This window comes from Carcharodon carcharias, chromosome 3, assembly GCF_017639515.1.
Source record: "Carcharodon carcharias isolate sCarCar2 chromosome 3, sCarCar2.pri, whole genome shotgun sequence".
Classification (NCBI taxonomy): Eukaryota; Metazoa; Chordata; class Chondrichthyes; order Lamniformes; family Lamnidae; genus Carcharodon; species Carcharodon carcharias.
The window spans coordinates 230,000,398-230,021,870 of record NC_054469.1 but is presented as its reverse complement, the minus strand read 5'-3'; the positions used below and the strand labels follow the sequence as shown (position 1 = coordinate 230,021,870).

Sequence of the window (21,473 nt, the reverse complement as noted above, 5' to 3'; positions counted from 1 at the left end):
CCTACATATTTCTTGTTATCCGAGTAGGAATGCTCCTGTTCCTCCTGGGCCACAATGAACCCTACCAAAATTTTTAAAAATATTCTTATCAGACTGGGCTTCCCCTGATCCTTTGTTGCTGGAGGTCCCAAGGTTGTGTGCTATTTGCATGTCTTACAGTCTAAATTGTACCAATATCCAAAGTAAGTCATCAGACCACAAATTATAAATACTTAGCGGGCCCCTTCTCCCTAGCAAAAGGGGCACCCACCACATTCTTAAAAGAGCCAAGAGTTAAAATCATTGGAAGCAGGAATGTAGTGAGTACTGCATGGCCATCATTTGAATCTCCTACCTGCTCCATGCCCAAAGGGCAGGATTTCAATTGGAACTAAAACCAATGTACATTTCACAAATCACTCAGTTCTGATGCAGACTATTGGCCAGCTAACATCCAAAGAGTTCACTTGATCCCTGGCAGGAAAACTGTTTTTAGCTGCTGTTTGGACAAGGGAAGAGAGGTAAACTGAAACCCCAATTCCCTTCCCTTCTGTCAATAATCAGGGTGGTTTATTTTTGAAAAGGTAGATGTGAGTGTTTCTAAACCCATGTTAGTGTGTGGTCAATTTAAAAGTCACTAACAGCAAATTTCATGGCTTTAAACAAAGAGGATTAATTATTCTCTCACACACCTCGAAAGACCTAACACACCACGCACTCAAGAAAGATACAATTAAAGAAGTGCACTTCTACAAGTATTAAAACCAAAGGAACTGTTCACGAGTCTTTGACAGCCAGTGAAGGAGGAAGCTTTTCCCACTCTGGAATTGTAGTTCAGGTAAGTTCAGATACTGGGGTCGGGTCTGGATTAACTGCAGGGTTTCTTCCAAGTCTGTTCAGCTGGTCATGTAGACCGGTGGCTGTTGTATCAGGGGGCCCAATTTCTTTACAAAGTAACTCAGAACTTTAGAAACCAACTAGGAGGCTTTTAAAAGACTTTTAGTCCTCTCAGTTCTAGAAAGGCAAACACAGCACAGCATTTATCAGCAGCTGTTGCATTGTTGGAGTTATTCTACAGATTGCTTAGGTCTCCCTGAGCTTTGGGATAAAAGGATTTCAGTATCAGATAACCAGTTTCAATCACATGATTAACAGTCATTGATATTCAATAGAAGGTAGATGATGGATTTTCAGCACTTAACTTTTGGATAACTGGTCTCGTTGGCTTTCTTTTCTTATATGGCAAACTTGGAGATGTAAGGCGGAATCTTATTGAGACCTGCCAGCTGGAGGAAGGCTTGCTAAACCACTAACTAATCAGGCAGTGGTGAGGCCACTGGCGAGCCTTCCCCTAGAATTAAGATCCTAGGTGCATGAATGTTACTTGTCACTTATCAGCCCAAGGCTGAATGTTGTCCAGGTCTTGCTGCATATTGGCGTGGACTGCTTCACTATCAGAAGAGTTGTAATGATGGACAACCATCAGCGAACATCCCCACTTCTAACCTTATGATGGAAGGAATGTCATTGATGAAGCAGCTGAAGATAGTTGGGTCTTGGACTAAGATGATTGGCCTCCAATAACCACAATGATCTTCCTTTGTGCTATGTATAATTCCAACCAAAGGAGAGCTTTCCCCCGATTCCCATTGACTTCAATTTTGCTGGGACTCCTTGATACCACACTCAGTCAAATGCTGCCATAATGTCAAGGACAGTCACTCTCACCTCCTCTCTCTCAAGTTCAGCTCTTTTATCTATGTTTAGACCAAAGCTGCAATGTGGTCAGGAGTCGAGTGGCCCTTATGGAACCCAAACTGAACATCAGTGAGCAGGTTATTGCTGTGTAAGTGTTGCTTAATAGCACTGTTACCGACACCTTCCATTACTTTGATGATGATCAAGAAAAGGCTGATGAGATGGTAAATGGCCAAATTGGGTTTGTCCCCTGTTTTTGTGCACAGGACACACCTGGGAAATTTTCCACATTGTTGGGTTGAGGCCAGTGTTTGTAGCTTTACTGCAACAGCTTGGCTAGGAGTGCAGCTAGTTCTGGAACATAAGTCTTTGGTACTAGTGCAGGGATGTTGTCAGGGCCAGTAGCCTTTGCAGTATCCATTGCCTTCAGCCGTTTCTTTACCTCACATGCAGTGAATTGAATTGGTTGAAGACTGGCATCTATGATGCTGGGGACCTCAGAAGGAGGCTGAGATAGATTATTCACTCAGCATTTCTGGCCGAAGATGGTTGCAATTGCTTCAGCCTTGTTTTTGCATTGAGCGTGCATCATTGAAGAAGGAGATATTTGTGGAGCCTCCTCCTCCTGTTTAATGGTCCACCACAAATCACGACTGGATGTTGTAAGACTCCAGAGCTTTGATCTGATTGATCTGCGGGATCGATTAACTCTGTCCATCTTTTATATCTCAGTTTTTAAAAATACTGTTTTACTTCTACTTTTTGATAAAGTAGGGGAATAAACCTAATTAAATTTGTTATTACTTTAGATCACAATTTCAGTATCTGAAAAATATGGTCATATCAAGTTTTATTTGTCCTTTATAAGATATGGGCTGATCTCTGCAGTTTACCTAAAAGCAGACAATGGGAATTTGTGAAAAAATATTTTCTTCTCCACTGACAGAGGTTTGGATGTTCTTCTAATGTAGCATAGCCCTCAGGATATCTACTTCTTTAAATATGATTATATCATGCTCCTCTTCACCTTTCAAATGCCTCTCTTCATTTTTTCTACAAGCATCAGCATCAATCAGATTCACCTGACTCCAGAGTGCATATAACAGATGCATCCTGAGGTTCAGGCCATTCTCTGAAACCAGATTGATAATCAAATAACAGATTGTTGTGATGGAGCTGTCCTCCACCAGTTTTCATCTGCTGTGCTCTCCAAGTGCTTCAACATGATTGGTAGTCAGAGTACCAGACTGCAGTTATCAGAATCTGACTTTTATGTCCTCTGGATGGGCAGAATTTTTCCAGACTTCTATTTCATTAACTTGAAAAAGTGTTAGTTTATAGTCGTTAATACAGGTAGTACAGAATTTGAGTATTGCTGATAAAAGAGACATGCTGTCGAAGCTTTTCATTTTGCACTCATCAGGACTGATGCAAGAATACCAATTGTGTATTTACAATTAGATTCTTGCATCTGTCCTGATGAGTGCAAGATGAAAGGCTTTGACAACATGTCTCTTTTTCTGGCAATACTCAAGTCTTAGTTTATAAAACATTAGCTGCTCTAGCTGGAAGCTATTCCACATACCAATTCCAAATGAGGAAAAATCATATAATTCCAGCTTGAAGGTAGTTTATTTTATATTCTTCCACAAAACCTAGGCTATTAGGTCAAATTAAATAGCCTGCTTCTATGTACACAATTCATTCTTCCCAGTATTTTAAAAACCCACATCATCACCGATCTTTTTATTGTCTAATGAAAGAACTTCTGTGAGTCTTTCCTCATAATTCAGACCAGAATTTACTCCTCTCTCTATCCTCTCCAGTGTATCAGTTTTATTTGAAAAGTTGGATGCCCGAATTTGTACACATTATTCCAATGTGGGCTCACCAATGGTCCGGGTAAGATTAGATTGTTTTCACTTTAAATGTCCTTGAGATTCATCCCAATACACATCTAGCCATGTTGATAACGCTCGCTGGATACTTTACATGAATAGTTAATCATCAATTCAAACTCTTTTCCCTTTCTCTTTGGTTAGGATTCATTAATTTTTTGTCTACATACCATTTTCCATATGACTAATCATATAATATTCTTGATTCAGCTAACTCAAGTTCAAAGGAATCATGGGTAGCCAACCTTGGCTTTCAGATGACCCCACAGCAAATAGTGAGGTTGATTTTGACTTTGTGTGATAGTGTAAAATGGATGATAGTAAATTGGTGGCCTATTTTACATCTCTTCCAATATTTATTTCTATTTAAGTCAGAAACACTAACATTGTTATACATTATCCCACAAAATCAACATCTACCCCACTCTGCCTTATCAATTGATGATGTGGCAATTGAATTTGTCCATCTCAAAAGGAGAGTTTGTGGTGTTAGGCTTGGTGCCAGAAACAGATTTGATTACCTTCCACCAGTCATTGGAAGTTGTCTGAGAATCCTGTGGTGAGAAGTTAACATTGGGCTTGTACCTCAGGCAAGCCTTGACTGAGTTTTTTTTACAGTGGGATTTGACATGGAGAAAGATTATTTTGGTTCCCTTATTTTCCCCCTCAACTGAAGCATGCCTTCTTTATGGCTACTGCACTAATATATCTTTGATTAAACCAGGACTGTGTTGGGCGCACAATTGATTTTGCTCGTTTCTTCTTCCAATATTTAGATGTCTTGCACATCTTTTAGTAATAACAATTTTTACTAGGTTATATATTTGATTGCAGCATTTCCATATGCCAAACTAATAGATTTTATCTGCTTAATTTTTAGTAATATAATAAAATACGAATAAGATTTTAAGATTATGTTATAATAAAAGGATTTCACAGTAGCATAAACCTGTTTGGAATGAGCATTTAATTTACTTGAACTGTTGGGCAAGTGTCCATGCAAAGTTAGATGATAATATTAGCATAAAAAATGTAGTTAATTATTGTTTGGCAGTTCTAATTCAACCCAATCAACTACCTTTCATAAAATCAGAAAATTTAGGGAATATAAAGCGGGTCAGTCAGTGCCTGTGCAGAAAATAGATAGGACATGATATTTTGGGTTAATATCCTTCATCCCAGACTTTGATACGAGCCCTTTACTCCTAGAACCAAATTTTTACAACATAGAGGAGGCCATTCCATTATGCCAGCTATCTGTTGCAGCAATCCAAAACTAATTCCTGCACTTTTCCAACTGGCATTTGATCTCTATCTTAACCATTTTTATATTTAAATAGCTCCTACTGACAATCCACTGTTTAAACCAAAAAATTTCCAATTACTCTGAGTTAAATTTCCTTTCCGCCCATTGAAATGAGCTAACTTCCAATCCAACATCATTGTCTTTGACTGCTCTTCTCCTGATTTTGAACAAAGATCAAAACAGGAGTAATTCTGTGCAAGAAGTGTGGGCCAGAAATAGGATTACAACATTGCTGAATTCATGCACTGGGAGCACAACACTGGAATTGCCTTCAAGGTGTAATGTTTAACTTTAGTTAATTCTCATATAATTGATAAATAAATGAGATGTCACAAGAAGATCTTGCAGCCAAAAAGCTAAATTACTTGCACCTGTTTACTTCCAAAGTCATTTAGATCCCTGTGGCGCAGGTTGTCACCTGATCAAGGAGACCTGCTCCTTTGCCAATGCTGCTTTACTGCACGGAAATGGCATCAGCACTGGTCTGTTGTCAGATTTCCTCCCCTTCAGTCTATAAGCATCTCCTCAAACAGCCAGGTTAACTTCAAGAATCGACCTCACAGAAATCTTGCAGAGCTCTCATCTTGTTATTGTGAAATGCAGCATTATAGGCTTTCTTTGCCACTTTGAATTCTAATTATATATTAGGCTCATCATTTGAAAAAAAATGTAATTATTACTGTTCAATATTTTGAACATATGTTCATTTTTATTTTCATCTTGTTCTTGTTATCAATGAATTCAAATTACAGAAATGCCAAAAACATTATCGGCAGAAGAAACAACTAGTAAAATGTCCGGATGAAAGATCATTGACTTAAGTTTCTCTTTCTGCAGATGCTATCTGACCTGCTGGACATTTCTAGCATCCTTTGTTTTATTTCAAATTTCCAACATCTGTAGTTTTTTGCTTTCGTAAAAGGTCAAGGTATTGGGCGACAGGAAAAGCTTTGCCAATTGTTGCTGATATTGAAACATGAACATTGATAAATTGCAGTGTTGCCTAAAATTATGGAGGCTTTACAGATGATTTTTTCTGAGTTAATATTATTGTTGGGTCAAGTGAGTTAAACTTGTGATTTTCTCAGTATCCAGTCATGGTAAATATTTACGTGATGATATACCATTCAGTCTTGTCTATTCTTGAAAGGTTCAAAGCTTTGCAGCAGTGTACCTGTTCTTTCCTTGTTTTCAACTCTCTCTCTCTTCTGTGACAGCAGAAGTTTTACCTCAGGACATTAGTGAAATGCACTTAATGTGAATATATCTATAATTAAATAATAATTTACTTTGGAGAGGGAAACAGGATCTATTATTTCAGGAGCCATGATAAAGTGTTCTCTTCATTTTGAAAAGAGATAAGAATGACTCTGTAATACACATTTTGTTGTCTATGAAGATAGTGCTATTTAGTGGATTCTATAAATAGCTGTTATTTTCTCTGAGCAGTTTATGCTTGTAGAGTGGTCATCATGGTTTTAAAAAGATAAGATAAAGCTTGCTGGATGATTCTTCAGTCACTTAGGCTTCAAGGCCATTTAGAGCAGAAGTGGATTGATAAGATAGTATCTCTCCCTGTTACTCTATAGACCTTGTTATTTTGCCATCTTTTCAAAGAGCCTCCGTAAATATGGTGAATTCATAGTTGAAACCTCTTTGAGTAATTCCTGCTGAATGGTTATAAATGGAGAAGTGTATAAATAAGCCTGGAGCTGTCAGGAAGTGACACTATTTTCTGTATTTTATCATGGTATTCATAGATACTTCCATTATAGGCTCAGCACACACTGTAGCAGTAAACTGTTTCCGATCGATCTTAATTGGCTGTACTTGCAATACACCAAGCGTGGTGTCTGGTTCAGATTAATTTATTATGAGCATGCTCTTGAGTGGGTTTATATTAGACTAGCATAAAATGGATGTACATCTGATTCAGATGGGCTCATCGTGAGATGGACCACTCCAGAATGAAATTTGATTTGTTCTTAGTTTGCACAGGAAAGCCAATTCAGACTGATGTGTGGTACAAACAAGCAGGGAAACTGAGTGCAGAAAGAATTTGGAATTGTTCAGTAAACAAGCTATTTTATAACACCAAATTGTGCCTAGTGGCAGTGCCTATACAGCTTATTCTGAATTACCATAACACCTGTGAGCATTATTGAATGTGGACACCATCCTTTCTTCTGGCCTGTGTTCTGAAATCAGAAAAATACAGCATGTTTCTTCAGAAATTCAGTTCATCTTCTTGTTTCTTTTGAATTCAATTGTAATCAATCATTGGAAGTTTACCAGTGGCAGCATAATTGACTTGTCAATTCCTTTGGTAATCATTGGTGGATGTCGTAGGATGATGTCAGGACATCTGTAATTGTCCTGACGCCCACATCTATGTGAATAAATTTGTTTATGTTGTTTTTGCTTCTATAAAAGGAAGGAAGTAGGAGTTAAAAACCACAATATTCTGACAAAGGAAAAATGTTGAGTAGAAATGATTTTGAAAAAAAGAATTCCATTGGGAATCATTACCATCGTTCAAATCCAGTACCTTCCACCCTTTTAAACAGGTGGTATCCCGAGCATCCTTGTTAAACTGAGCTACTTAGCCAGCATGGGTTGTATTCATGCCAGATTGAGAGTGAACTTCTGAAACAATAAATGCTTAATGCAGAAGCTAGAGAATAATCAAAATTTCAAAGAGGAGTTATTTTGCAATCAGATGGGCTGATCGTTCGACCTTGAACCAAAAAATAATAATAATGAAAATAAGGTGGGGAGAAAAACACATTATTCATCATTTTATTCATTTACTTCCATTTTTATTCATTGTTTTATCCCCAGCTTTTAGCCTTTTTGATCTTTTTTTCCACCACCATCCCCTCCCCCCACCCCACCCCCACTAGGGCCATCTGTCACTTTATAGAGTGTTTACCCTGGTCCTGCCCATTATCACATTCTGTTTTCCACTCATAATGCCACAATTAGCACCTTCTTCAGCCAGTACCGCCACTATTAACAACCCTTTGACCTTTCGTTTATGACATCTTTCGCAATCTCTCCTTTGCCTCCACCTATTGCAGGCCTTCTATTCAGCTTCACCTGTTCCACCCCGCCTTAAACAATATATATTTCACCACATTTCTACTTCCTTTTAGCTCTGAAGAAAAGTCATATGGACTTGAAATGTTAACTCTGTCTTTCTTTCCACAGATGCTGTCAGACCTGTTGAGTTTTTCCCGCATTTTTTGTTTTTGTTTCAGATTTCCAGCATCCGCAGTATTTTGCCTTTACCTTGCACCAGGAAGTATCCCTGGAATTTGAAGGAGATAATTACCCAGGATTCCTGCTCCCCGATCACTAGCTGGTCACCCCAACTAGAGGTACATGTGTGAACTTTGGGTGAAGGCACAGTCAGACTCAGCTGGAATGTACCCGCATGGTCAAATAACCTGCTGACATTCATTGTTGAGCCTGCGCATCAATAAAGATCCTGTTATTGAATCTTTGGAAGGTGACCAATGACAATAGAACTGTTTCCCAGTACTGGGTCAATAATTTTAGGTGACAAAGGAGAGAGGAGAAAATGGACCAGCACAAAATAGGATTCCTTGAATTTAAAAAAATGTTATTTTAATGAATATAAAACGTAATATTAGTTGTACTGGCAAATCAATATCTTGCATGTTCAGCAGTCTTTCTTGAGAATCATTTTCTTCAAGCTGCAGTATTCAGTAAGAGGTAAATCAAATCAGCAAAGATCTCCAATGTGCACTTAAAATGTTTTTTTCGATGATTTTGAGCTTGTATTTGCGTTTGTAGATTTTGCAGCACTTTGAAGCAGTATCGGTCTATAGGGTAGAGGGAGAAGTAGCATCTTTTTCAGCTCCCTGTTCTAGAAATTTCAGTTAAGTACAGAAGCAACCTGTCATCTTTACTGGAGCTGGTTCAGAATCAGGATAAACTGTAATGAAATTCCAGAAGGGAAATTAAATCTCTTTAAAAGAGTTATTTTCCCAAGTTTTCAGCGGAGTTGTTCTCTACAGTAGTTATTTCTATGGACTGAGTTGAAACTGGTATCTCATTCATCAACAACATTTTTTTTTATTCATTCATGGGATGTGGGCATCGCTAGCTAGGCCAGCATTTATTGTTCATCTCTAATTGCCCTTGAGAAGGTGATGGTGAGCTGCCTTCTTTGAACCGCTCATTCATGTGGTGTGGGTACATTCACAGTGCTGTGAGGGAGGGAGTTACAGGATTTTGACCCAGCGACAGGAAAGGAAAGGCGATATATTTCCAAGTCAGGGTGGTGAGTGGCTTGGAGGGGAACTTCCAGGTGGTGTACCCATCTGTCTACAGCACTTGTTCTTCTAGTTGGTAGGGGTCGTGGGTTTGGAAGGTGCTGTCTAAGGAGACTTGGTGAGTTCCTGCAGTGCAGTTTGTAGATGGTACACACTGCTGCCACTGTATGTTGGTGGTGGAGGGAGTGAATGTTTGTGAGTGGGGTGCTTTGTCCTGGATGGTGCCAGGCTTCTTGAGTGTTGTTGGAGCTGCACTGATCCAGGCATGTGGAGAGTATTCCATCACATTCCTGACTTGTGATTTGTAAATGGTGGACAGGTTTTGGAGAGTCAAGAGGTGAGTTCCTCGCTGCAGGAGTCCTAGTCTCTGACCTGCTCTTATAGGCACAGTAGTTATATGGCTTGTCCAATTCAGTTTCTGGTCAATGGTAACCCCCAGAGTAATGATAATGGGGGATTTGGCCATGGGAATACCATTGAATGTCAAGGGGCAATGGTTGTATTCTCTTGTTGGAGATGGCCATTACCTGGCACCTGTGTGGCATGAATGTTACTTGCCACTTGTCAGCCCAAGCTTGGATAATGTCCAGGTCGTGTTGCATTTGGACATGGACTGCATCAGTACCTGAGGAGTCGCAAATGAAACAAGGCTGTAATGAGGTCAGGAGCTGAGTAGCCCTGGCAGAATGCAAACTGAGCGTCAATGAGCAGGTTATTGCTAGGCAAGTGCTGCTTCATAGCACTGTCTATGACCCCTTCCTTCCATCACTTTATTGATGATCGAGAGTTGACTGAAGATTGTTGCAAATGCTTCAGCCTTATCTTTTGCACTGCTGTGCTGGGCACCTCCGTCTTTGAGGATTCATTGAGGATTGAGATATTTGTGGAGCCTCCTCCTCCAGTGAATTGTTTAATCATCCACCACCATTCATGACAGGATTGCAGAGCCTTGATGTGATCCGTTGGTTGTGGAATCACTGAGCTCTGTCTATCACTTGCTGCTTCTGCTGTTTGGCATGCCGTTTGTAGCTTCACCAGGTTGACATCTCATTTTTAGGTATGCCTGGTGCTGCTCCTGGCATTCACTCCTGCACTCTTCATTGAACTTCATTGAAATATGGTTGATCCCTTGGCTTGGTGGTAATGGTCGAGTGGGGGATATGCTGGACCATGAGGTTACAGATTAAGGTTGAATACAGTTCTGCTGCTGCTGATGGCCCACAGCGCCTCATGGTAGCCCAGTCTTGAGTTGCTAGATCTGTTCGAAATCTATCCCATTAAGCATGTTGGTAGTGCCGCACAACACGATGGACTTTGTCTTGTCAAGGACTGTGTGGTGGTCACGCCTACCGATACTGTCATGGAGAGATGCATCTGTGGCAGGCAGGTTGGTGAGGATGAGATGAAGTATATTTTTCCCTCTTGTTGGTTCCCTCACCACCTGTCGCTGACCCAGTCTAGCAGCTATGTCCTTTAGGACTCTGCCAACTAGGTCTGTCATGGTGCTACTAAGCCACAGTTGCTGATGGACAGTGAAGTCCCCCACACAGAGTACATGCTGCACCCTTGCCACCCTCACTCCTTCCTCCAAGTGGTGTTCAACATGGTAATTCAATCGGGCAGAGAAAAATTTCTTTCAATTACAACTTTAATGGCCTTAATAGGTCTTTTAATTGTTGGCAGGCATGCTGCTAACTCCAGCACGCACCCGCCGACCAAAATATTGCGGGAGTGCATGATGATGTCGGGATGCTCGCCCAACAACATTGCGTGTCATTTTATGCTCAGTTAGGTCGGGCATGCGCCCACATGATGAGCGTTATGTTCTGGCCCAAGGTTAAGTTTCAGCTAAGACCAGGCACACACTATGAAGCACCAGACATAACCATTGATGGCACCAGTCTCAAGGTTGTAGAAAAATTCTCAACCTTTTGGCTGTTTGCTCTCTAAGGATGTCTCTGTTGACGAAGATATCCATGCACGCATCCAGAAAGCAAATTCTGCCTACGGCTGACTCCAGTATCACGCTTAGGAGCAGCATGGCTTTAATTTGAAGACTAAAATCAAATGCTACCAGGTCATTATCCTTACCACCCTGCTGTATGGTGCAAAATGCTGGGCCTACCAAGGGTGCCACATCAAAGCTCTGGAACACCTCTACCAAATACACCCGAGTCCATCTTGAGAATTCAATGGCAGGACAAAATCACAAACAATAAGGTCCTTCATCGTGCTGGGTTCACAGAATGGATTCCACTCTCCAGAAAATTCAAGTTAGATGAGCAGCCATTTCTCCTGCCTGGTTGAATACAGACTCCCCAAACAGATCTTCTATGGCAAACAACATCAAGGTGGTTAGTACAAATGATAAAAATACACCCTAAAACAAAAGCCTTACAAACTTCTGCATTGCAGACCAGCTCTGTTGTGAAAACACTGCGCTAACCAGCCCATGTGGGAGCAAGCACTGAAATTTGGTTCAACATGTTTCTGTGCCAAACTCACTCAGAGAAAGACCAGAGGGGTGCAGCTGCAGAAGTGGCCCCAAGCACCAACAATGACAACATGAACTGCCAGTTCTGTGAATGTCCATGCCGATCCTTCATTGGACTCTTAAATCATGAGAGGACCCACAGCAGACGATGAAATCACTCAAATCTTGGACATACCTGAAGAACGAGGGGCCTAACAAAATTATAGTCCTGAAATTTCATGGCAATCTTTCTGATCTCCCACCATAATTTTAGAGATAGAGAAAACTCAAGAAAAGTCAATTACCCCATTTCTCTGGGGGTCCTGCCATTGATTGGAAAGATTTAAATAGAATTTCTAAGCCTATGTATCATTGTCTTCTAGCGTAAAAACATACACCTGAAGTAGATGGGCAATGACGAACTTATTTACAGAGATTCATTTATTTACATAAGTATAGTAAATAGGAAAATAAGTTTTAATTTATTTACTATGGTGGAAAACAAAAATATATATTTTCCAAGAACCAATCAAAAGACAGCCTGCCATCTTTGCAGTGGTGTAATGTCTGACTCACTGCACAAAACACAATGGGTGTTTTGCTGGTTTTACAAAAAAGGGTAAACGGTAGCTGTCAGTAGTACAGGCCACAAGTTTGCAAGTCACAATAACTAATCTAGAGACAAAAATCAATACTAGAATTGCTATGTTGGCTTTTCTTTATTGTTATCCCCAGATGAATGGAAAACTTTGACATTAGTCTGACTTGGACTTCTCAGGGCTTGACCAACTTTATATGCATTATGGCTCTTAGTGCCTGTTAATGACTAGAAAACCTAACTATACTGGAAACTATATTCGTCAGTTGAATCCATTCTGTCAGAAAGTGACTAGATATATAGGGGAATGCATCAGGAAGCAATGAATTATGTTAAATAAATCATTGGAATGCCACAAGCGTGAGTGAGTTATGTGGGTTACTTAAATAGTGATTTATTCGCTGTAAATTACATTCTCCAATGTAGTTTATCATGTGAACCTTTTTTTTGGGTGAGATACCATTTGAAAGAGGGATCATTTTGCAGATGAAAATAAAACCATGTTGTTTACTTCCATTTAATTCTAAAATAGTGTGAATAAAGAATCTTTAGGGGAGAATGGTATGCAAATTGATGTGGTAACATGCCATGTGGTCAAGTGGTGGGACATAGGTTCCTGTTCACAGTTGATCATTCTAACTCTGAACCACATTCTCAAAACAGAAGCACCAAGTGCTTTTGTGGAGACTGGGGAGGGAATTGGTTAGTACTGAACTAATAAACTTTTCCTAGGTTTTGCTACCAGTTATTTAAGAGGAAGAAATTTGTCTCCTTGGCATTTCACCTTTATGCAAAATATGAACCACTATCTCTCAGAAATTTCTTCTACTTTTTACAAATGCCAATTTTAGCAGTTCACAGCAAGTCTATTTAAGTGATAATGACCTGGGACTCACTGCCTAAGAGGGTGGTGAAAGTGGAGGCAAACAGTGATTTCAAAATGAAATTAAACGTGCACTTAAGAAAGTAAACACAGGACTATGGGGTTAGAACGGGCAAATGGGATTGCTGGATTGCTCTGCGGAGAGCCAGAATTGACTTGATGGGCTGAATGGCCTCTATCAAACCTAAAATGCTTGTTGTAATTAGCTACTATGTGACCTTCTGAGCACTCAAAGCTCTTTACAACTTCAAAACTGTAACATTTTTCTAGAAATTTTTGATGATGAACATCATAAACCAGTATTAAAAATTATTGAACTATGGAGCTATATTTTCCAAATTTTCTCATCCCAAGTCAGGGCAGTCGCATATCCTTCTTGCAAGTCACATGACTCAGCTACTAAGCAGGCAGAAAGAATTCATTAGTTCATGCAGTGATGACTCTGTTGACTGGATTTTACTAGCCCTCTAGGGACAGACAGGGAGGCGAGGGTCCGATCAAATGGTGAGCAAAGATGGGAGGCGGAGTGACCATTGTCCTCCTGCTGCCATGGCATTTTACCAGTGCCAGATAAGGTGGAGGATGGCCCCCTGTCCAGAGACCACTTAAATGGCCAATTAAGGGCCTCTTCCCACTGCCACTGGCAATTTTTCCTCAGTGGTTGAGCCATTCACCATAGGGGGAGACTGTCGGGTGAGCTCTGGTGGCCTCCCTGCAGGCTCTGAGGTGCGGGGCCTCTTTGTTTGCCACTCTGTGGCCCATTTCAAGGAACTCCAGTGGTAATAGCCCCCTTGTGGGAACATACCTTCCCCTGCCCTCAACAACACCCCTTCCCCTTCACCAAGGCCTGTCTGACTGGCCCCAACAACCCCCAACCCCATTCACCTTGTTGTGAAGGCGGCGCCCCTCTCTTCGCAGGAGTAGCCACCACTCCCACTGATGCTGCTGAGACTGGGGAACAGCAGGCCCTCTACAAAGCCGGCAGCTCTTGGGGGATGGGAGCCCTGATGGCAGCTAATTAGCTGTTGGATGGGCTTAAAATGTGGCTGGGCTGCCTCTGGCTTTCCGGCCCATCATCGGAGCGCCCACTGCACCAACTAAGTTCAGTCCTCTGCCTTTATGAGTACACCAATCCTAGGTCAATCAACATGAGATCAGTTATGAGGAGTGGCTCCATTGCAAAGTATAGGCACAGCCTCAGACCAGCCAACCTCAGAAAACAATGGGTGGAATTTTCCGTGCCCATTGGTGTCGGGTGTCATGCCGGACGTGAGCAGACAATATGGTGGGAAGGCCAAAAATTGGTTTCACGATGTCGTGAAACCGGTTTGCAATCATTGGCACCACCCGTCAATGGTCTGCGTTTCCTTCCGCCGCATGTCGGGAACTTCATTTTAATATATTTGCATATCACATAAACCCAGCTCGCCGGAATCATCCCACTGCTGGATCAGCCAAGCATGTTGGCATGCAATCACGCTGACGTGTTTCACAACAGCATTTAAAAGGCTTGCACCTGGCGAGCTGCACTTCAAGGGGAACTCGGAGGTGAGTACACAGTAACACTATGCTCACGAAGGTCTCCTGTTGGACTTCAAGGTTGAGGCATCACGCATTCAGGCGAAGGCACAGACAAGTCGCATTTTCTCAGCTGGCTGATGGTACGGTGCCAGGTCAGGGACTGCACTACATTTGAGGCGAGTTGGGGGGTGCGAAAGGGCTGCACTGCGGTTGATGTTAGTGCACAAGCACGTGTGGGGGGGCGAAGGAGGGAAGCAGCCTTCTTGAACTGCTTCAGTGCCTGTGATGTAGCTACACCCACAGTGCTGTTAGGGAAGGTGTTCCAGGATTTTGATCCAGTGACAGCAAAGAAACGGCAATATATTTCTAAGTCAGCATGGTGAGCAGCTTGGAGGGGAACTTCCAGGTGGTGGTGTTCCCATGTATCTGTTGCCCTTGTCTTTCTAGATGGCTGTGGTCGTGGGTTTGGAAGGTGCCGCCTAAGGAGCCTTGGGGAATTCCTGCAGTGCATCTTGTAAATGGTACACACTGCTGCTACTGTTTGTCAGTGTTGGAGGGAGAGAATGTTTGTGGGTGGGGTGCCAATCAAGCGGGCTGCTTTGTCCTGGATGGTGTCAAGCTTCTTGAGTGATGTGGGAGCTGCACTCATCCAGGCAAGTGGAGAGTATTCTGTCACACTCCTGACTTGTGCCTTATAGACGGTGGACAGGCTGTGTGGTGTCAGGAGGTGAGTTACTCGCCTCAGGATTCCTGATTGCTGGCCTGCTCTCGTAGCCATCGTATTTCTATGGCTAGTCCAGTTCAGTTTCTGTTCAATGGTAACCGCCAGTATGTTGATAGTGATAGATGGTAATGCCATTGAATGTTAAGTGGTGATGGTTAGATTCCTTCTTGTTGGAGATGGTCATTACCTGGCACTTCTGTGGCACGAGTGTTACTTGCGACTTGTCAGCTCAAGCCTGGATATTGTCCAGGTCTTGCTGCATTTGGACATGGACTGCTCAGCAGGCTGTGACCCCGAGGCTACTCTAAAACTTGGTCCCACCAAGGTATGTTTCTCTGTGCTGGTGGAGGGTGTGGGTGAGCGCTGTGACGGGTTTTCAATGAGGGTATCAGCAGATTCCTCTTCTGAGGTGTCTTTGGGGCTTGAGTTGAGGACCTGCAGTGTGGTTCTGTTGGCTATTTCCTAGATTGACTTTGAATGCAAGGAGACATAATTAGTGCATGGCAGTGGCCTCTGAAAAATGAAACATCACTCACGGCATGGTTGTCTGATGGATGTTGCACTGCTGGGTCCTCACTTGGTTGAACACTGTCAACCTTGGCCTCAGCACAGGAACAGTCCAGATCTTCTCCGGCCAGCTGGATGACTCTATTTTCAATGTCTGTGAGGACCTTGATTTCAGGCATTCCTCCACCAGTCTGCAACCTCTCCCTTTTGTTGTGTGCCAGCTTGCCCTGCATGACAAGAGTACAAGCAGGATGCCTGCCAGGCCAGGTTATAAGTATGCCTGACATGTGTGGGTGGTGAGTGATCCCATCGACAGGATGAGGACGGTGAAAGTATGTGTGAGAGATTGAGTGGTGATGTCCCTTGAACTGGCAGTGAGTGAGATCCCTGTGGATGTGTGATGGGTTTGTGAGTGTGAGAGTTGAGAGTGATGAGAAGAGTGACCCTGGTGAAATGGAGATCATTCATCCTCTTTCGGTACTGGATGGCTGGCTTCTTTTGCAGGGTGTTGGCACTGACCACGGCTACCACGGCTGCCACTGCTTCCCAAGTGGATTGGTGATGTTGCTGCCCCTCCTGCGGCCAGAGCGGGGGTAGAAGACATCACAGTGAGCCTCCATGGCATCCAAAAGGTGCTTGAGGGACGCATCACTGAATCGGGGGACTGGAGTCTTCTTGCCTTTCGGGGCCCTGCGTTCTGTGCAGCAGAAGAACCAAGAGGTGTTCGTGTGGCTGCACTTTAAATATGGCACCCAGCGTGAGGAAGCAGTGAAGTGACAGCGTAGCAGTCGAATCAGAGGCCGCCCACAAGCGAAATGGCGAGTTTCCCAGGATTGCATGATTAATGAGACAGGATTGGGATGATATGGCGTGAAAAGCCACCATTGTGGCTGGCAGGGAAAACATTCTTTCTCCCACCTACCTCACTTAGTGCAAACCTAGGACGATTCCGCCCAGTGCTGCAGTCTGGGAATGCATATCTCTGAGCCAATATTGCAGTTAACTGGGATCAGGTGGCTCCAAAATGACTCTGAAACCAGAATCAAGTTCCCTCTTTCTCCACCCATTATCTTGTATTGACAATACTGTCAGCTGTAAGATTCCATGTATTAGCTGTTAGAGGGGTACCATATCAGAGGGAGGCTGTGAAAGGCAGTGATAAAACTGGGATTCATTTTTAAATCTAAGAACTTTCAGCTAAAGCTATATATTTCTTGTATAAATAGACCAATAGGCTGAACAAAGATTACTCCCTGTACAAATAAAAACAGAAAATTCTGGAAAAACTCAGCAGGCCTGACAACATCTGTGGAGAAGGAAACAGAGCTAACGTTTCAAGTCCATATGACTCTTCTTCAGAGCTAAAGAGAAGTAGAAATGTGACTAAATTTACACTGTGTAAAGGGGGTGGAGCAGATGAATCTGGATAGAAGGCCAGCCATAGGTGGGGGCTAAGGAGAGATTGATAAAGGTGCCATGGACAAAAAGACAAAGGGAGTGTTAATGGTCATGGTAAGGGCTATAGGAGGTACTGCTAGTGGCAAGAAGGTAAGAAAACAGAATGTGTTAATAGCAGAACAAGGGTGAGCACTCGGTGAAAGAACAACATGGAACAGGTAACAGAAGACCCTTTTGGGGGTGCGGTGGGGGTTGGGGCGGTGGTTAGGGGTAAAAGGGATTAAAAGGGGAGATAAAAAAGGGGATAAAACAAGGAATAAATGAATAAACATAAAAATGAATAAAAATAAAAAAATAAGATAAAGAATAAAAATAAACTTTAAAAAAGGGAGAGAGGTCATGGTTAGAAGTTGTTGAACTAAATGTTAAGTCTGGAAGGCTGTAAAGTGCCTAATCGTAAGATGAGGTGCTGTTCCTCCAGTTTGCATTGGACTTCACTGAAAAATTGCAGTAGGCCAAGAATGAACATGTGGGCATGAGAGCAGGATGGTGTGTTGAAATGGCAAGCACCAGGAGGTCTGGGTGATGCTTGTGGAAAGACCAAAGGTATTCCGCTAAGCGCTCACCCAGTCTGCATTTGGTCTCCCTAGTGTAGAGGAGACCGCATTGGGAGCAGCGAATGCAATAGACCAAATTGAAGGAGGTGCAAGTGAAACGCTGCTTCACCTGAAAGGAGTGTTTGTGCCCTTGTGGCTTGCCATTTCAACACACCATCCTGCTGTCATGCCCACGTTTGTCCTTGGCCTGCTGTAATGTTCCAGTGAAGCCCAACGCAAACTGGAGGAACAACACCTCATCTTCCAATTCACCTGCTCCACCTCCCTTTAACAGTATAAATTTTGTCACATTTCTACTCTTTAGCTCTGAAGAAGAGTCACACAGACTGGAAACATTAACTCTGTTTCTCTCTCCACAGATGCTGTTAGACGTGCTGAGTTTTTCCAGCGTTTTCTGTTTTTATTTCAGATTTCCAGCATCCGCATTATTTTGCTTTCACTCCCTGTACACTTCTTTTCACCTTTAGGTCTAATTAGTGGCTGTCTGAGATTGCAAAGCTAAACCAGCCCAAAAGGTTGACGTAGAATTATGTCATTTCAGGTATCATTTGGAGCCTTGCTTAGAGGAAGTCTTTTATTCTCCAAGAATAAGTGAATGCTGTTTGTGTTACAAGATGATAACATTTTTGAGCTAATGATGTTACAAAACTTGAAATTGAAGGTTGAACATTCATACGGTCATCAAACCATGATGGTATGACAGGCTCAGTTCATTTTTTAGAATGTGCACTCTTGAATTTGTGTTTAATTGCAGCATTTCATTTCTGCTTTGTGTAGCTCCACCTTTTGTGACAGGAAGATCTATAAGACTGACAATATCATGGTGCCTTCCCACTTGAATAATACAGTCAGCTGACAGGTTTCACTAAGAAATAAGTGTTTTACATTATTACAGCTACTGTTACTGACCTTCAGGCTGCTGTTCCTCCAAGATGCTTAGTTCATTTAGACACTTGACCTATTTAGAACAAATTTGGAATAGATATTGTATTGAATTATAAGTACTTGGTTTACCTATTGTGTTACTGTAGTAACTTCCTGCATATTTTACAGTTTATTTCTGACTAACCCATTCTTAATTCTGCAACATATAAACCCATATATGATCTTATTCTTGTACCTTCAGTGGTGAAATGTAAGGTTTAGTTTGGTATGATAGACAGCACCAAAGATTTGCTCTAAATTTCTTCTTCAGAATAGTGTTCTGGAAACCCACCAGCTTGCTAATAACTATCAACAACCTCCAATTTAATGTAAACAAAAGTGATGTCTCCATGGCAGTAGTGCCAACCTGTTACACTGCCAACCACAGGAGGTTTTAAATGATGCTGACAGGTAGCAGGGGAACAAATGCAAGCCTGGATTGTCTTCAGTCTTCTACCATTATTGTTAACTATACTCGCTGCTATTGCTATTTGCTGCCTTAATTTTTTGCTTCATTCTACATGCTGTCAAAATCATTGGGGCAGAGTTGCAGGCAAAATGTCAGAGAGTTTACTGTGTGCTCTTATTAATGCATAAATCATTTAGCAATTTGTGACGAGAAAGAGAAGTGCTGCAGGTTGCAAATCGCCGCAAATTGCTGGATGTATCAAGGAACATTCAGAGCTCTGCAACAGTGGAAATTGTGCAGCCCACTTGATCAGCACGCCATCCACCAGTTTAAACTTTCAGTCCCTCCACCACTAGCACACAATGGCAGCAGTGTGTACAGTCTACAAGATGCAACAAATCACCAAGCCTCCTTTGACAGCACCTTCCAAAACCACAAACTTTAACACCTAGGAGAACAAGGTCAGCAAATGTATGGGAACACAACCATCTGCAATCTCCCCTCCAAGCCATGCACCATCCTGACTTGAAACTGTATCGCCATTCCTTCACTATTGCTGGGTCAAAATCCTGGAACTCCATCCCTAACAGCACTGTGGCTGTACCCTCCCCAGATGGACTGCAGTGGGCCAATAAGGCTGCTCACCACCAACTTCTCAAGGGCAATTTGGGATGGGCAACAAGTTCACATATCCCATGAGCAACTTTTTTCAAAACCCAAAACACATGGCATAGTCTTAAAATTAGAGCTAGGCCTTTTAGCAGTGCAACCAGGGAGCACTTCTTCCACACAAAGGATAGTGGAAATCTGGAATTCTGTCTGCCAAAGCCTGGGCCATTTGATCTTTTCAAGAATGAGATTGATAGATTTTTGTTAAGTAAGGTTATCAGGAGATACAGAAGGGAAGTGGGTAATGGAGTTGAGGTGAAAATCAGCCATGATGGAATAGAATGGCAAAACAGTCTTGAGGAGCTGAATGGCTAACTGTTGTACCTATCACAGGTTTACATTTTGAGAACCTTTGCTTAGAACTGAAAGACAAACAGAGATTTTAGTTGAATCAGGAAAAAAAAGGAGCAAACAACAGATATTCCAATAACAGAAAGGAAGCTAAGAAGTGAATAGGTTTTTCCGGTATATTGATGACTGCATCAGTGCCCTATCCTACTCTTGTCCTGAACTATAGAACTCCATCAACTTTGCTTCCAATATCCACCCATCTCTCACCTTCACATAGTCCATTCTCAACTTTTCTCTTCCCTTCCTTGACTTCTCTGCCTACATTTCCCAGGATAGGTTATCAACAAATATTCCTTTTAAGCCCACTGACTCTCACAGCTACTTCGACTACATTTGCTCACACCCTACTTTCCTGTAAGGACTCCTTTCCATTCTCCCAATTTCTCCATCTGTCGCATGTGTTCTAATGATGCAATTTTCCACACCTGCACTTCTGATAGGTCTTGCTTTTTTCTCATCCCAAGGGTTCCCTCACAACATTGTTGTTGGGGCCCTTGACCATGTCCAACCCCTTCCCAACCCTTCCAGCATCACAATAGGATTCCCTTGTCCTCACCTTCCAGCCCACCAGATCAGCCACGATGGAATAGAATGGCAGAATAGGTTTGAGGGGCTGAACAACAGATCATCCTCTATCCTTTCTGCCACCTCTATTGTGATGCCACCACCAAACACATCTTCCCCTCCACTTTCAACATTCCAAAGGCACCATTTGCTCTGCAACACCCGAGTCCACTCCTCAGTGACTCACAACACTCTCGTCCTTTTCCACGCATCTTCCCCTGCAAGTGCAGGAGATGCAACACCTGCTCTTTTACCTCCTCTCTCCTCACCATCCAAGACCCCAAGCGCTCCTCCAGGTGAAACAGTGATTTATGTGTATTTCTTTCAATTTAGTAGACTGTCATCGCTGCTCAAAATGTGGTTTGTTCTACATTGCAAGACCAAACACAAGTTGGGTGACTGCTTTACGGAATACCAGCATTAGGTCTGCAAGCATGGCCCCAAGCTTCGTGTGGCTTGCCATTTTAATCCTCTAACTTATTTCTGTCAAAATATCAGTGAAAGTCTGGTGGAAGGACTAGAATCTAAGCTGGGGCCTGGATACATTGCGATTTGATGTCCAGAGTGGGCTTGTGAAGCGAGGGAGGGGCAAAATTTCTGTCCATTCCAAACAAGGTCATTCATGTAATGAGGAAGGATCTCCATATGTCAAG

The 21,473-nt window shown here is 42.3% G+C and overlaps 1 protein-coding gene across 13 annotated transcripts in view; it reads left to right on the top strand.

Moving 5' to 3' along the window:
- The window catches only part of fars2 (phenylalanyl-tRNA synthetase 2, mitochondrial), a 509,243-nt gene that overhangs the window by 397,663 nt on the left and 90,107 nt on the right, over nucleotides 1-21,473 (top strand). For 8 of the 13 annotated variants that reach the window (XM_041183492.1, XM_041183490.1, XM_041183493.1 and 5 more), the window contains one exon: nucleotides 3,504-3,579. The exons of the other annotated variants lie outside the window; for them this stretch is intronic. In XM_041183492.1, the coding sequence (XP_041039426.1) occupies nucleotides 3,504-3,579 (76 nt within the window). The remainder of the gene's footprint in view (nucleotides 1-3,503; nucleotides 3,580-21,473) is intronic. 13 annotated transcript variants of the gene reach the window in all.